Below are 14272 nucleotides of genomic sequence, written 5' to 3' on the forward strand. Positions count from 1 at the left end.
ACGAATTTTAAACTAAAAAACATACATTTTTAATAAAAAAATAAATGGTTAAATTTTCAGTTACAAAAATTAATGTTCAACCAAATAGATGAATTTTCAACTGAAATAATAGAATATTCAATTGTATAATTAACATTTCAGTTAACAAACAAATTTTTAATCCAAAAAATTAATCTTCCATACAAAATACGAATTTTAAACTAAAAAACATAAATTTTTAATCAAAAAATAAATAGTTAAATTTTCAGTTACAAAAATTAATGTTCAACCAAATAGATGAATTTTCAACTAAAATAATAGAATATTCAATTGAAAAAATTTAAATTTCAGTTAAAAAATTATTTTTATTCGAAAAATTAATCTTCCATAAAAAATACGAATTTTAAACTAAAAAACATTCATTTTTGATCAAAAAATAAATTGGTTAAATTTTCAGTTACAAAAATTTTTAACTGAAATAATGAAATATGCAATTTCAAGAGTTAAATTTTCAGTTAATAGAAAAAAATGTCAACCAAAAAATGCATTTTTGGTAGAACATCAATCTTTTGGGTTAAAATTTCATTTCAACAAAATTAATTTTGTTTCGTAGAAAATTTAACTATTAAGTTGAAAATGTAAATAATAGGTTAAAAATTGAATTAGAAATTAGAATATTTGGTATAAATTTCATGTATTATGTTAAAAATTATTCTTTTTTGGTAGAAAATTCATCTTTTTTATTGAAAATTGGTTTCTTTGATTAAAATTTAACTTTTTAAACAAGAAATGTTACTACATTTTTTTGTCGAAATGTTCGTTTTTCAGTCGAAAATTTATCTTCTGGGTAGAAAATTCATGTATTTGCTCACAAAATATATTTTTTGTTGAAGCATTAAAATTACATTAAATAAAATAAAATTTCATAAAAAAAAATAAAATAAAAGATAAAATTTCATTTCTTTGGTGGAAAAATAGTTGTTTTTTTTTTAAATTGAAAATGAATTTTTTCAAATTTAAAGAACCAATTTACTTTTTTTCGTCCCAACCTATTAGAATTATTCTTTTTCGGTAGAAAATGAATCCTTCTGTTTGAAATTTCATTTTTTTGATTGACAATTAGTTTTTGTTCATTGAAAATTAATTCTGAACTATTCCATTTTTCATTGAAAATTGTTTCATGGACACGTAATCTTTTTGGTTGAAAATTCATCACTTTTGTTATTTCTTTTTTTTTTTCTCTAGTGAATGGATCTTTTTCAGTTAAAAATTTACTTATTTTATTAAAAAATTGTTATTTTAGGTAGAAAATTTGAATTATTTTGTTAGAAAATGCATATTTTTTGGTTCTAGATTCATTTTTTTTCTCTTTTTCTTTCCAAAATTCGTCTTTATGACTTGAAATCTTAAAATTTTAGAAGAAAATGTGTCTCCTAATAAAATGATTCTATTTTTGTAAAACTTACGAGCAATTCTCTCAGGATGAGGTCGCAGAGGACTGTTGTTCGAATCACTGGGACTGAAAGCAACCGGAGGAGGACTCGAAGCAACGTAAAAGTCCTTCAGCTCGGCTTTCGCCGCCTCATCTGCAATTCTCTTGTTGTCTATGATAAGATGGTAGGCAATGGCCAATTGATCGTGAGGATCACAGCTGAGCAAGGCAGAATGAACTTCCGACTCCTTCACGTTGAATTTCTCGCAAACTTCGTTCACAGCATCAATATCGATTACAGAAGAATCTTGCTCGACCGGCGAGGGGAATAAATAAGTGGGCAGATCTTTTTGAAACCACTCGTGTTTTCTGAAAGAATGGAAAATCACCCTTTTATTCTGTGACAATATTAAAATGTAAACTATAAAAGTTAGGAGAAAAAAAAAAACATGAATCTTGAACCAAAGAGATGAATTGATTTCAAATCGTAGATTTCAAATTATTTATGTCTTACGGTCCAATCGTAAATCGAAATTTTTTTTTTTTCACTGAAAATTGATCTGTTTGACTATTTAAACTATCATCAATTCAGGTAACAATGTATTCAAATCTACGTAATTATCCATCATATTTGTTCGTACTAAAATTACTAATTTTTAATATAATTATTTAGGTTTAAGAAACTTTGAAAAAGGTACGCATGTGTACTGAAACGTCAGGAAGTTTTGAAAGGAGTTTTTTCTATTAAATAAATATCTGAGTTTCGAAGAACATGTTTTTTTGACTCATATTTATTTTTTCGATTTACGATTGGACCGTAAGACATAAATAATTTGAAATCTACGATTTGAAATCAATAAATATCAACGGCCGAAGAAAGGATTGATTTGTTTCATCAAATCATTTTACAAAGAGATGAATTTTCAACTAAAATAATGGAATATTTAACTGGATTGGTTACTTTTACAGTTTAAAAAATGAAATTGATTTTCAAAAAAAAAAAAAATACAACAAAGTATTTAAAGTTTTCACCGGAATAATTAAATTGTCAACCAAAAAGATGAATTTTCAATCCAGACGAATAATTTCTAGGAAAAAGGCGATTTTTTAACCAAAAAGAAAAAATCATTTTTGTACCAAAAAATTGAATAATTAAATTTCAATTAAAGAGATTAATTTTTAAGCAAATTGATGGAATATTTAATTGGATTAGTTACATTTTTAGTTCACAAATTAAATAGATTTTTAACGAAATAGTTAAAGTTTTAATTGGATTAGTTTATTTTTTAAACAAAAAGATTAATTTGCAAACAAAATTAAATTCTACAAAAAAAAAACAACGAATTTTCAACTTAAAAAAACAATTTTGAACCAAAAATTTAATAGTTAAATCTCAACCAAAGAGACGAATTTTCAACAAAAAAGATTAATTTCCGCCAAAAAAGACGAATTTCCAACAAAAAATTATTTTTAAACCAAAAATTAAATTGTTAAATTTTAACCAAAGAGATGAATTTTAAACTAAAATGATGGAATATTTAACTCGATTAGTTACATTTTCAGTTTAATCATAAAATTAATTTTTAACAAAATAGTTAAAGTTTTAATCGGAATAGTTAGATTTTTAAACAAAAAGATTAATATTTAAACAAAAAAATTAATTTCTACAAAAAAACAACGAATTTTCAATTTAAAAAAATCAATTTTCAACCCAAAATTTAATAGTTAAATTTCAACCAAAAAGATGAATTTTCAACCAAGACGAATAATTTCTAGGAACCAGAGATATTAACAAAAAATTAATTTTGAACAAAATAGTTGAAGTTTCAATCGGAACAGTTAAATTTTTAAACAAAAAGATTAATTTTCAACAACAAAAATTAATTTCTACAAAAAGAAACAACAAATTTTCAACTTAAAAAAATTATTTTTAAACGTAAAATTATGTTGTTAAATTTCAACCAGAGATGAATTTTTAACTAAAATTATTAAATATTTAACTAGATTAGTTAAATTTTCAGTTTAAAAACAAAACTATTTTCCACAAACAAAAAATTCAACAATATAGTTGAATTTTGAATCGGAATAGTTAAATTTTCAAGCAAAAAGATTAATATCCCTACCAAAAAAGTGAATTTTTCACTAAACAAATATAATTTTTGCACCAAAAACTGAATAGTTGAAGTTTCAGTAAAAAAATTAATACTCAACCAAAGAGATGAAATTTTAATTAAAATGATGGAATATTTAACTGGATTGGTTACATTTTCAGTTCAAACAAAAAATTAATTTTTAACAAATGAAAAATGCAACAAAATATTTAAAATTGGGACCGGAATAGTTAAATTGTAAACCAAAAAGATTAATTTTTAAGTAAAATGATGCAATATTTAACTAGATAAGTTAAAGTTTTAATCGGAATAGTTAAATTTTTTAACAAAATATTAATTTTCAACCAAAAAAATTAGTTTCAACAAACAAACAAAAAACAACGAATTTTCAACTTAAAAAAATAATTTTGAACCAAAAATTTAATAGCTAAATCTCAACCAACAAGATGAATTTTCAACAAAGAAGATTAATTTCTACAAAAAAAAAAAAACGAATATCAACAAAAAATAAAATTATTTTTAAACCAAAAATTAAATTGTTAAATTTCAACCAAAGAGATGAATTTTAAACTAAAAGGGTGGAATATTTAACTCGATTGGTTACATTTTCAGTTTAAACAAAAAATTAATTTTCAACAAAATAGTTCAAAATTTAGATTAATTTTCAAAAAAAAATAGTTAATTTCTACAAAAAAAACAACGAATTTTCAACTTGGAAAAATAATTTTAAACAAAAAATTTAATGGTTAAATTTCAACCAAAGAGATGAATTTTCAACCCAGACGAATAATTTCTAGGAAAAATGGCGATTTTTCAACTAAAAAAAAAAAAGTTTTGTATCAAAATTTTAATATTTAAATTTTAACCAGAAAGATTAATTTATAACTAAAATGATGGAATATTTAACTGGATTAGTTACATTTTCAGTTTAAACAAAAAATTAATTTTCAAAAAGTAGATTAATTTTCAACCAAAAAAATTAATTTCTACACAAAAACAACGAATTTTCAACTTAAAAAAACAATTTTCATCCCAAAATTTAATAGTTAAATTTCAACCAGAAAGAGATGCATTTTTGAACAAAGAAGATTAATTTCTACCAAAAAAGACGAAATTCCAAATAAAAAAATTATTTTGAAACCAAAAATTAAATTGTTAAATTTCAATCAGAGATGAATTTTTAACTAAAATGATGGAATATTTAACTGAATTAGTTACATTGTCAGTTTATATAAAAAATTAATTTTTAACAAAATAATTCAACTTTTAATCAGAATAGTTAAATTTTTAAACGAAAAGATTAATTTTCAACCAAAAAAATAATTTCTACAATTAAAAACAACGAATTTTCAACTAAAAAAAGTCATTTTTGAACCAATAATTGAATAATTAAATTTCAAGCAAAGAGATAAATTTTTAAGCAGAATGATGGAATATTTAACTGGAACACTTTCAATTAAAAAAAAAATTTTCAATAAAAAAAAATCAACAAAATAGTTGAAGTTTCAACTAGAATAGTTAAATTTCCAGTAAAAAATTAATTTTCAGCTAAAAAAACGAAGGATTTTCAACAGAATAGTTTATTTTCCAACGAAAGAGATGAATTTTCAACCAAGAAAATTAACTTTTAACAAAAGAGTTTAATTTTCATCCAAGTAGCTATATTTTCATTTCGAAAAAGATGAGTTCTAAACGAAAAATGCAGTAGTTAAAATTTCAACTAAAAAAGATCTTAATTTGTCATAAAAAACAGTTGAATTCAACCAAAAAATGTGACTTTTCACTTAAGAAGAATTTTTCAGCTAAGAGAGAAATTATTTTTTTTTAACTGTTGAATTTTCAACCAAGAATGTGAATCTTCAATCGAGAAGATTAATTTTCTACCAAAAAGAACGAATTTTCAACTAAAAAATATCATTTTTGAACGAAAAATTGAATAGTAAATTTTCGGTTAAGAAAATTAATGTTCAACCAAAGAGATGAATTTTCAACTAAAATGATAGAATATTGAATTGAAGGAGTTAGATTTTCAGTTTAAAAAAAGAAGATAATTTTCAGTAACAACAAAATCAACAAAAAAAGTTCAAATTTTAACTGGAATAGTTCAATTTTCAGTAGAAAAAATTAATTTTCAGTTCATTTCACAATCAAAGAGGGGAATTTTCTAATTAAAATGATGAATTTTCAACCAAAAAAATTAATTTTGAATAACAGAGCTTTATTTTCATCCAAATAAAAAATAAACAACAAAATAGTTAAATTTTTAACCGGAAAAGTTAAATTTTTAACAAAAAAGATTAATCTTCAACCCAGAAGATTAATTTCTATCAAAAAATAAGAATTTTCAATTAAAAAAAATAATTTTTCAAACCAAAAATTAAGTAGTTAAATTGTTAATTAAAAAAAATAATGTTCAATTAAACAGATAAATTCTTAACTAAAATGATTGAGTATTCAATTAAAAAAGTTACATTTTCAGTTTAAAAAAATTAAATGAAATAAAATAAAAAATTTCAACAAAAGAGTTGAACTTTCAACTGGAATAGTTAAATTTTTTTTAGAAAAACATTAATATTCAACTTATTTTTTAACCTGAGAGAGGAATTTTCCATTAAAATTATGAATTTTCAACCAAGAAAATAAATTGTTAACAAAGAAAGATTTTGATTTGTAATAAAAAACAATTGAATTGAACCAGAAAGGCGAATTGTCAACTTGAGTTGGATTTTCAACCAGGAAAGATTTTTCAGTCAAGAGAGAGAAAAAATGGTTAAAGAATGGTAGAATTTTTCAGAAAAAAGAGGAATTTTCAATCAGTAACTTGAATTTTCAAATTTAAAAAATCAGTCTTGGTTAAAAAATTGAATAATTAAATTTTCATTTAAAAAAATTAACAAAAAAAAGGTACTTTCAATTGGAATAGTTCAATTTTCAGAATAAAAAATTAATTTTGAACTCATTTTCCAACCAAAGACAGGAATTTTCCAATCAAAATATGAATTTTAAATCAAGTTATTAAATTTTCATTCGAAAAAAGATGAATTCTAAACGAATTAATTCTAAAGGAAGATTAATTTTCTACCAAAAAGTATAAATTGTAAAAAAAATATATGAATTTTTAATTGGATACTTGAATTTTCAAATAAAAAAGATGATTTTGTAATACAAAATTTAACTAAAGTGATGGAATATTCAAATGAAATAGTTACATTTTTAGTTGAAAAAAAAAAATAATTTTCAGCAACAACAAAAATCAACAAAAAAGTTTAACTTTCAACTGGAATAGTTACATTTTTATAAAAAAATGAAGGTTCCTTTCATTTTTCAACCAAGGAGAGAAAATTTTTACCTAAAATGATGAATTTTCAAAAAAAAAAAAAAAGATTAATTATCAACAAAATGCATGAATTTGCAATCAGATATTAAAATTTTTAATTTAAAACTATGTAATTTTAAGCAAAATTAGACACAGTTAAATTTTCAGTAAAAAAAAAAATAATTTTTCAGCTAAACGAAAAACGAATTTTCAACAAAGTAAATTAATTTTTAACAAAATAGTTTAATTTTTATCTAAGTAATTAAATTTTTATCACAAAAAAAGTTTTCTGAAATAAAAATATAGTAGTTGATATTTTAACTCAAAAAGATTTTCATTTTTGATCAAAAACATTTGAATTGAACCAAAAAACATGAATGCTCAACAAGAGTTAATTTTTCAACAACAAAATATTTTATAGTCAAGAGAGAGAATTTAAAAAAAAAACTGTCGATTTTTTAATAAAAAGTATGAATTTTAACTCAATAAAATTAATTTTCTACGAAAAAAAAAAATGAATTTTCAAGAAAATGAATATAATTATAAATAGAATAGTTAAATTTTCAGTAAAAAAAAAATTAATTTCAAATTTGAGAGGACTTACTTGATGTCTTCAATAGTAGCACGTTTCATGGGATCTACTTGCAACATGTGACAAAGGAGACTCACGACCGTTTTGTTCAAATACTCGGGAATGGGAAAAATACCCGCTGAAAATTTCAGATTATTTTTTTATCTCCATAATTAAATTATTGCAATTCCAGACTTCACAGCTCCAAATTCTCTCTCAAAAAAAGGGAAAATAGAGCGATTTTGGACAAAAATAAGAGAATAATGGGGGAATAAATTCTCTTAAATAAAATAATGTAGATCCAACCAAATAATTAAATTTCCATGTAAAAATGACGAATTTTAACAAAAGAATTAAATTTTCAACCAAGAATGATTTTCCAATTAAAAAAGAGAAAAAATTCATCCAAATGGTTAAATTTCCAGCTAAAAAAACGAATTTTCTACAAAACAGTATAATTTTCAAATTACAAAGACGAATTTTCTAATCAAAAAGACGATTTAAAAAAAAATGAATTGAATTCTCTACAAAACAGTTGGATTTTTAAACTACAAACATGAATACTTAAATCAAAAAGACGATTTTTAAACGTCAGAATTGAATTGTTAACCAAGAAAGATTTTTCAGTCTAGAAAGAGAACAAAAAATTTAAAAAAAGAACAAATTCAACAAAAGAATTGAATTTTCAACAAAGAAAATTTTTTTAACCAAAAACGAAAAAAATGCGTCTAAATTGTAGAATTTTCGACAAAAAAAGACAATTTTTCAAGCCAAGAAGACAAATTTTCTACAAAAAGTTTAATTTTCAACCAAGAAATATTTTTCAGTCGCGATAGAAAATAAAAATCAAACAAATGATCAATTTAAAAAAATTAATAAAAAAATGAACTTTCAACTGGAATAGTTCAATTTTTACCAGAAAAAATTAATTTCCAGTTTATGTTTCAATCAAGGAGGGGAATTTTCAACCAAAAAATTTAATTTTGAATAACCGAGATTCATTTTCATCCAATTTAAAAATAATCAACAAAATAGTTAAAGTTTTAACCGGAATAGTTAAATTTTCAACAAAAAAGATTAATTTTCAACCCAGTTTTTTTAATAAAAAATTTAACTACTCAATTTTTTGTTTAAAAAAATTATCTTTTTTAGTTGAAAATTCGTACTTTTTTATAGATATTAATCTTCTGGTTTGAAAATTAATTCAAAACTAATTTTTTTGATTGAAAATTCATCATTTTCATTTGCAAATTCCCTTCTTTGATTGAAAAATGAACTGAAAATTATTTTTTTAAAACTGAAAATCTACTATTCAACTATTCAATTTTTGGTGCAAAAATGATATTTTTTAGTTGACAATTCGTTCTTTTTGGTAGAAAATTCATCTTTTCGATTGAGGATTCACTTTCTTAGTTGAAAATTCAACAAAAAAGTTCAACTTTCAACTAGAATAGTTACATTTTCAATAGGAATAATTAAGTTTCCGTTCATTTTTCATTTGGAAAGATGAATGTTTGACCCAAAAAAATTAATTTTCAACAAAAGAATTATATTTTTAACTGAGAAAGATTTTTCAGTCAAAAAAGTAAAGAATTCAATGAAACTGTTGAATTTTCAACACAAAAAGACGAATTTTCAAACCATGTAGACGAATTTTCTTTAGAAAAGTTGAATTTTCCAACTAGAAAGATAAATGTATAAACCAAAAAGACAATTTTTCAAAGAAAGAATTTAATTTTTAAGTAAGAAATATTTTTTAGTCAAGAAAGAAAAAAATTAAATTTTTTAAAAAATGTTTGACATTAAAAGACAAATTTTTAATCCACAAATACGAAATATCTACAAAACATTTAAATGTTCAAATTGCAAAGCTGAATGTTCAAAACAAAAAGACGAAATTTCAACAAAAGAATTAAATTTTTAAACAAAAAATTTTTAAATTTTTTTTTAAACAAAAATTTTTAAAACAAAATTTTTAAACAAAAAAGACGAATTTTCATCAAAAAAGAATTTAATTTTTAACCAAGAATGATTTTTCGGTAAAGAAAGTTTTTAGAAAATTCATCCAAATTGTTGAATTTTCTAAAAACAGTTTAATTTCCAACCAAATCGTTAAATTATCAAATAAAAAAGAAACATTCTTAACCAAAAATGGAATAGTTAAATTTTTAGTTTAAAAAATGTAATTTTAACCAAGCAAAAAACGAATTTTTTACCAAACGGTTGAATTTTCAGAATACAAAAATAAATGTTCGGACCTAAAAGAGGAGTTTTCACCAAAAGAATTACATTTTTATCCTAAAAAGATTTATCAGTCAAGAAAGAAAAAAAATGCAATCAAACTGTTGAATTTTAAACCAAAATAGACGTATTTTTAATCCAAAAATACGATATTTTTACAAAATAGTTAAATCTTCAAACTGAAAAAATTGATTCCTTACAAAAACACAAATTTTCAACAAAAGAATCAAATTTTCGACTAGAAAAATCTTTTATTCATGAAAAAAAAAGAAACCAAATTGTTGAATTTTCAGTACAAACAGACGAAGTTTCAACGAAAGAATTAAATTTTCAAACTCCAAAAATTATTTTCATCTTGTAAAGATTTTTTAGTCAAGAAAAAAAGGAAATTTGACCAAACTTTTGAATTTTCAATAGAAAAAGACGAATTTTCTACAAAACAGTTGAATCTTCAAATAAAAAAATTAATGTTTAAGCCCAAAAGTCGAATTTTCAACACAGAAAGACAAATTTTTAAACCAAGAAAACGAATTTCGTACAAAACAATTAAATTTTCAACCAAATAGTTCAATTTTCAAATGAAAAAGACAAATTCTTAACGAAAAATGGAAAAGTTCAATTTTCATTCCAAAAAAATCGACAAAATTGTTGAATTTTAAACAAAAAAGACGAACTTTAAAGGGAAATAAGACGAATTTTCTAAAAACAGTTAAATTTCCAACAACATAGTTGAATTGTCAAATAAAAAAGATAAATTTTTAACTAAAAATGAAATAGTTCAATTTTCAGTTTAAAAAATTTAATTTTAACCAATAAAAAAACGAATTTTTTACGAAACGGTTTATTTTCAAAACACAAAGATGAATTTTCGGACCTAAAAGACGGATTTTCACCAAAAGATTTACATTTTTATCCCAAAAATATTTTCTAGTCAATAAAGAAAAAAAAATGCACAAACAAACTGTTGAATTTTTAACCCAAAAAGACGATTTTTCGAACTAAAAGACGAATATTCAACAAAAGAATCAAATTTTCGACTAGAAAGATCTTTTATTCAAGAAAGAAAAAGTAACAAAATTGTTGAATTTTCAATACAAAAAGACGAAGTTTCAACAAAAGAATTGAATTTTCAATCTAGAAAGGTTTTTTAGTCAAGAAAGAAAAAAAAATCGACCAAATTGTTGAATTTTAAACAAAAAAGAAGAATTTTAAAGAAAAATAAGATGAAGTTTCTAAAAACAGTTAAATTTCCAACTCAATATTTTAATTTGCAAATAAAAAAGATAAATTCTTAATGAAAAATGGAATAGTTAAATTTTCAATTAATTTATAACCACAATTAAATTTTCAAGGTGAAAAAATTGATTCCTTACCAAAAGATAAATTTTCAACAAAAGAATCAAATTTTTGACTAGAAAGATCTTTTATTCAAGAAAATAAAATAACCAAATTATTGAATTTTCAATACAAAAGGAAGAATTTTTTACAAACCAGTTAAATCTTCAAATTACAAAGATGAATTTCTAAAACAAAATGACGAATTTTACACATAAAAAGACGAATTTTGAAACCTAGAAGACGAATTTTTTACGAAAAATCTGAACTTTTAACCAAATAGTTTAATTTTGAAATAAAAAAGATACATTTTCAACCAAAAATGGAATAATCAATAAAAAATGGATATTAATTTCGAACTCAGAAATATTTTTGAGTGCAGAAAAAAAAGAAATTAAACCAAATTGACAAATTTTCAAGCCACGAAGACGATTTTTTGACAAAACAATTAAATTTTCGATCATATATAGATTAATATTCATACTAAAGACGGATTTTTACCAGAAAAATTAAATTTTTGACAAAAAAAAAAATTTCAGTCAAGAACAAAAAAATTTAATCAATTTTTTGGATTTTTAACCCGAAAAGACGACTTTTCAGGCCAAGAAGACGAATTTTCTACAAAACAGCTGACTTTTTAATATAAGAATATTAATTTTCAACAATTTGTTGATTTTATACCAAATAATTTCATTTTAAACAAGAAAAAATATGTGCTTTCAAGCTAAAAAGATGAATTTTTAAGGTAAAAAGACGCACTTATTACTAAACAATTTAAATTTTCAACATTAAAAGACGGATTTTCAACAAAAAAGTTTACTTTCACTCAAATTTAAATTCTTACCTTACAAAGATAAATGTTTAAACCAAAAAGATTACTTTTAAACAAAATAATTCAATTTTTAACCAAAACAGATTTTCCAGGCTAGATAAAAAAAAAGTTAAACTAAATTTTTGAATTTAAAAATGAAAAAGACGAATTCTAAAGCCTTACAAAACAGTTTGATATTCAACCTAAAAATAAATATTTCAACGATTTCTAAACTAATTTTCAGAAAATAATTGAATTTTCAATCAAATAGTTAACTTAAATTAAATAAGTTTTCAAATCAAAACCACTTTGCAATTGAGAAAGAATTTTCAGTCAAAAACAAAAAAAACTTGTTAACTAAATTGTGAAATTTTCAAGTTTTAGTTGAATTTTCAGCAAAACAGTTAAATGTTAAAAAAAAATTAATTTTGAACAAAACATTTGAATTTTTGATCAAACGAGATGAATTTTGGACCCAAAATATAAAAAAAGAATTTTTTAACTAAAACAAATGAATTTTTATGCAAAAATAGATGGATTTTCTAATTTGTTTCTATTAATTTAATTCATGTTTAAACTAAAAAACGAAGAAAAAAGGGTAGTTTCTTAAAAATGGAGGGTATAAAGAGGATTTTTTTAAAAGGTGAAAAGAGGAGAATACGAAAAAAGAGTGTGAAATCTGAAATATATAATACTAAAATCAAATGACTCACATTTAATTTTCCGGAAAAGAGTAGGCACATGCTCGTCGTCGAATGGTAAAGTACCACACAAAAGTGCATATAAAATAACGCCACAAGACCAAATGTCGACTTCCGGACCAGCGTACAATTTTCCGGAAATTACTTCCGGTGCAGCATAATTTGGCGATCCACAGGAGGTCCTGAGAAATTCTCCGTCCATCATCATATTCGACAGACCTTAAAAAAAATTTAAACAATCTAACTTGTTCAACACAAAATTATTATTTATATTTGGAATTTTTTAAACAATCGACTCGGAATACGTATACAGATTCACTAATTTATTATAAATAATGGATTTTTCTTCAGTTTCTGGGAATTCAATTAATATGCTTAATTTAGAAAACTTTGATAAATTATATTAGAAGATATTCTTAAACATATTAGCACCATCAATTAATTAAATAATTAAATAATAATTTAAACAAATTTTTGTTTTATTTTTGTATACTTTAAATTCAATGTATATTTAGGTGAAATGAATGAATTTTCAGAGAAATAATTAAATGTTTAAATAAAAAAAAAACAACTTTTAACTAAATAGTAGAATTTTGAACTAAAAAATATATTTTTTCAATTAAAAATGGAATATTTAAATTCAGAGTTGAGAAAATGATTTTCAAACAACAACAAAAAAACAGATAAAATGTCAACCAAAAATTTAATAGTTAAATCTTCAATTAAAAAACAAAATTTTCAACCAAAGAGATGAATTTTAAACTAAAATTATAAATCTGCGACCGGAATATTTCAATTTTAAACAAAAAATATTAATTTATAAGTAAAATGATGAATATTAGTTTAGAATAGTAGAATTTTAAACAAAGAAGAATAATTTTTAAGTAAAATGACGAATCTTTAACTGGAATTGTTAAAATTTCAACAAAAAAAATGAGTTCTAAACTAAAACATTAAATTTTCAACTGAAAAAAGATAAATTGTCACCAAAAAATGAAATAGTTCAATTTTCAATTAAAATATTAATGTTCCACCAAAGAGATGAGTTTTCAACTAAAATGATGAATCTTTAAATGGATTAGTTAAATTTTAAACAAACATGAAATTTTAATTAATAAATATTAACATTGTTAGAATTATATTTAAATTTAAACAAAAAAGGTTAATTTTCAATTGAAATGATTCATTTCTACGAAAAAAAACGGATTTTCAAACCAAATTAATTTCTACCAAAAAGACGAATTTTCAACAAAATATATGAATTTTCAATTAAAAAATATAAAATGTGAAAAAAATTAAATAATTTCATTTTCAGTGGAAAAAACCCGAATTTTAGACAAATAAGCAACAAATTTTCAACAGTTTCAAATGTAATACTTAAATATTCTGTAAATATTCATTTGAAAATTGATTTAAAACTAATATTTTCATTTTTAAAAAAAATTATGAATTTTTAACTAGAATTATGAATCTGAAACTGGAAAAGTTTAATTTTAAAAACCAAAAAGATGAATTTTCAATTAAAAAAGAAAAACTAGCAACAAAAAATTAAATAGTTTCATTTTCAGTGGAAACAAAATTTTTAGACAAAAAAGCAACAAATTTTCAACAGTTTTAACTGTAATATTTAATATTCTGTAAATATTCAATTAAAAATCGACTTAAAACTAATGTTTTCATTTTTAAACAAAGTGATGAATTTTTAACTAGAATTATGAATCTGAAACTGGCAAAGTTTAATTTTAAAAACCAAAAAGATGAATTTTCAATCCAAA

General features: G+C 22.0%; 1 protein-coding gene across 1 annotated transcript in view; it reads right to left on the minus strand.

Annotated features, from left to right (window-relative positions):
* The window catches only part of LOC117170770 (5'-AMP-activated protein kinase catalytic subunit alpha-2), a 51070-nt gene that overhangs the window by 23866 nt on the left and 12932 nt on the right, over nucleotides 1-14272 (minus strand). Inside the window, exons 5-7 of the mRNA XM_033357808.1 lie at nucleotides 12510-12716; nucleotides 7443-7548; nucleotides 1446-1780 (exon numbers count right to left, since the gene is read on the minus strand). Coding sequence (XP_033213699.1) covers nucleotides 1446-1780; nucleotides 7443-7548; nucleotides 12510-12716 — 648 coding nt within the window. The remainder of the gene's footprint in view (nucleotides 1-1445; nucleotides 1781-7442; nucleotides 7549-12509; nucleotides 12717-14272) is intronic.

Source organism: Belonocnema kinseyi, chromosome 4, assembly GCF_010883055.1.
Source record: "Belonocnema kinseyi isolate 2016_QV_RU_SX_M_011 chromosome 4, B_treatae_v1, whole genome shotgun sequence".
Lineage (NCBI taxonomy): Eukaryota > Metazoa > Arthropoda > Insecta > Hymenoptera > Cynipidae > Belonocnema > Belonocnema kinseyi.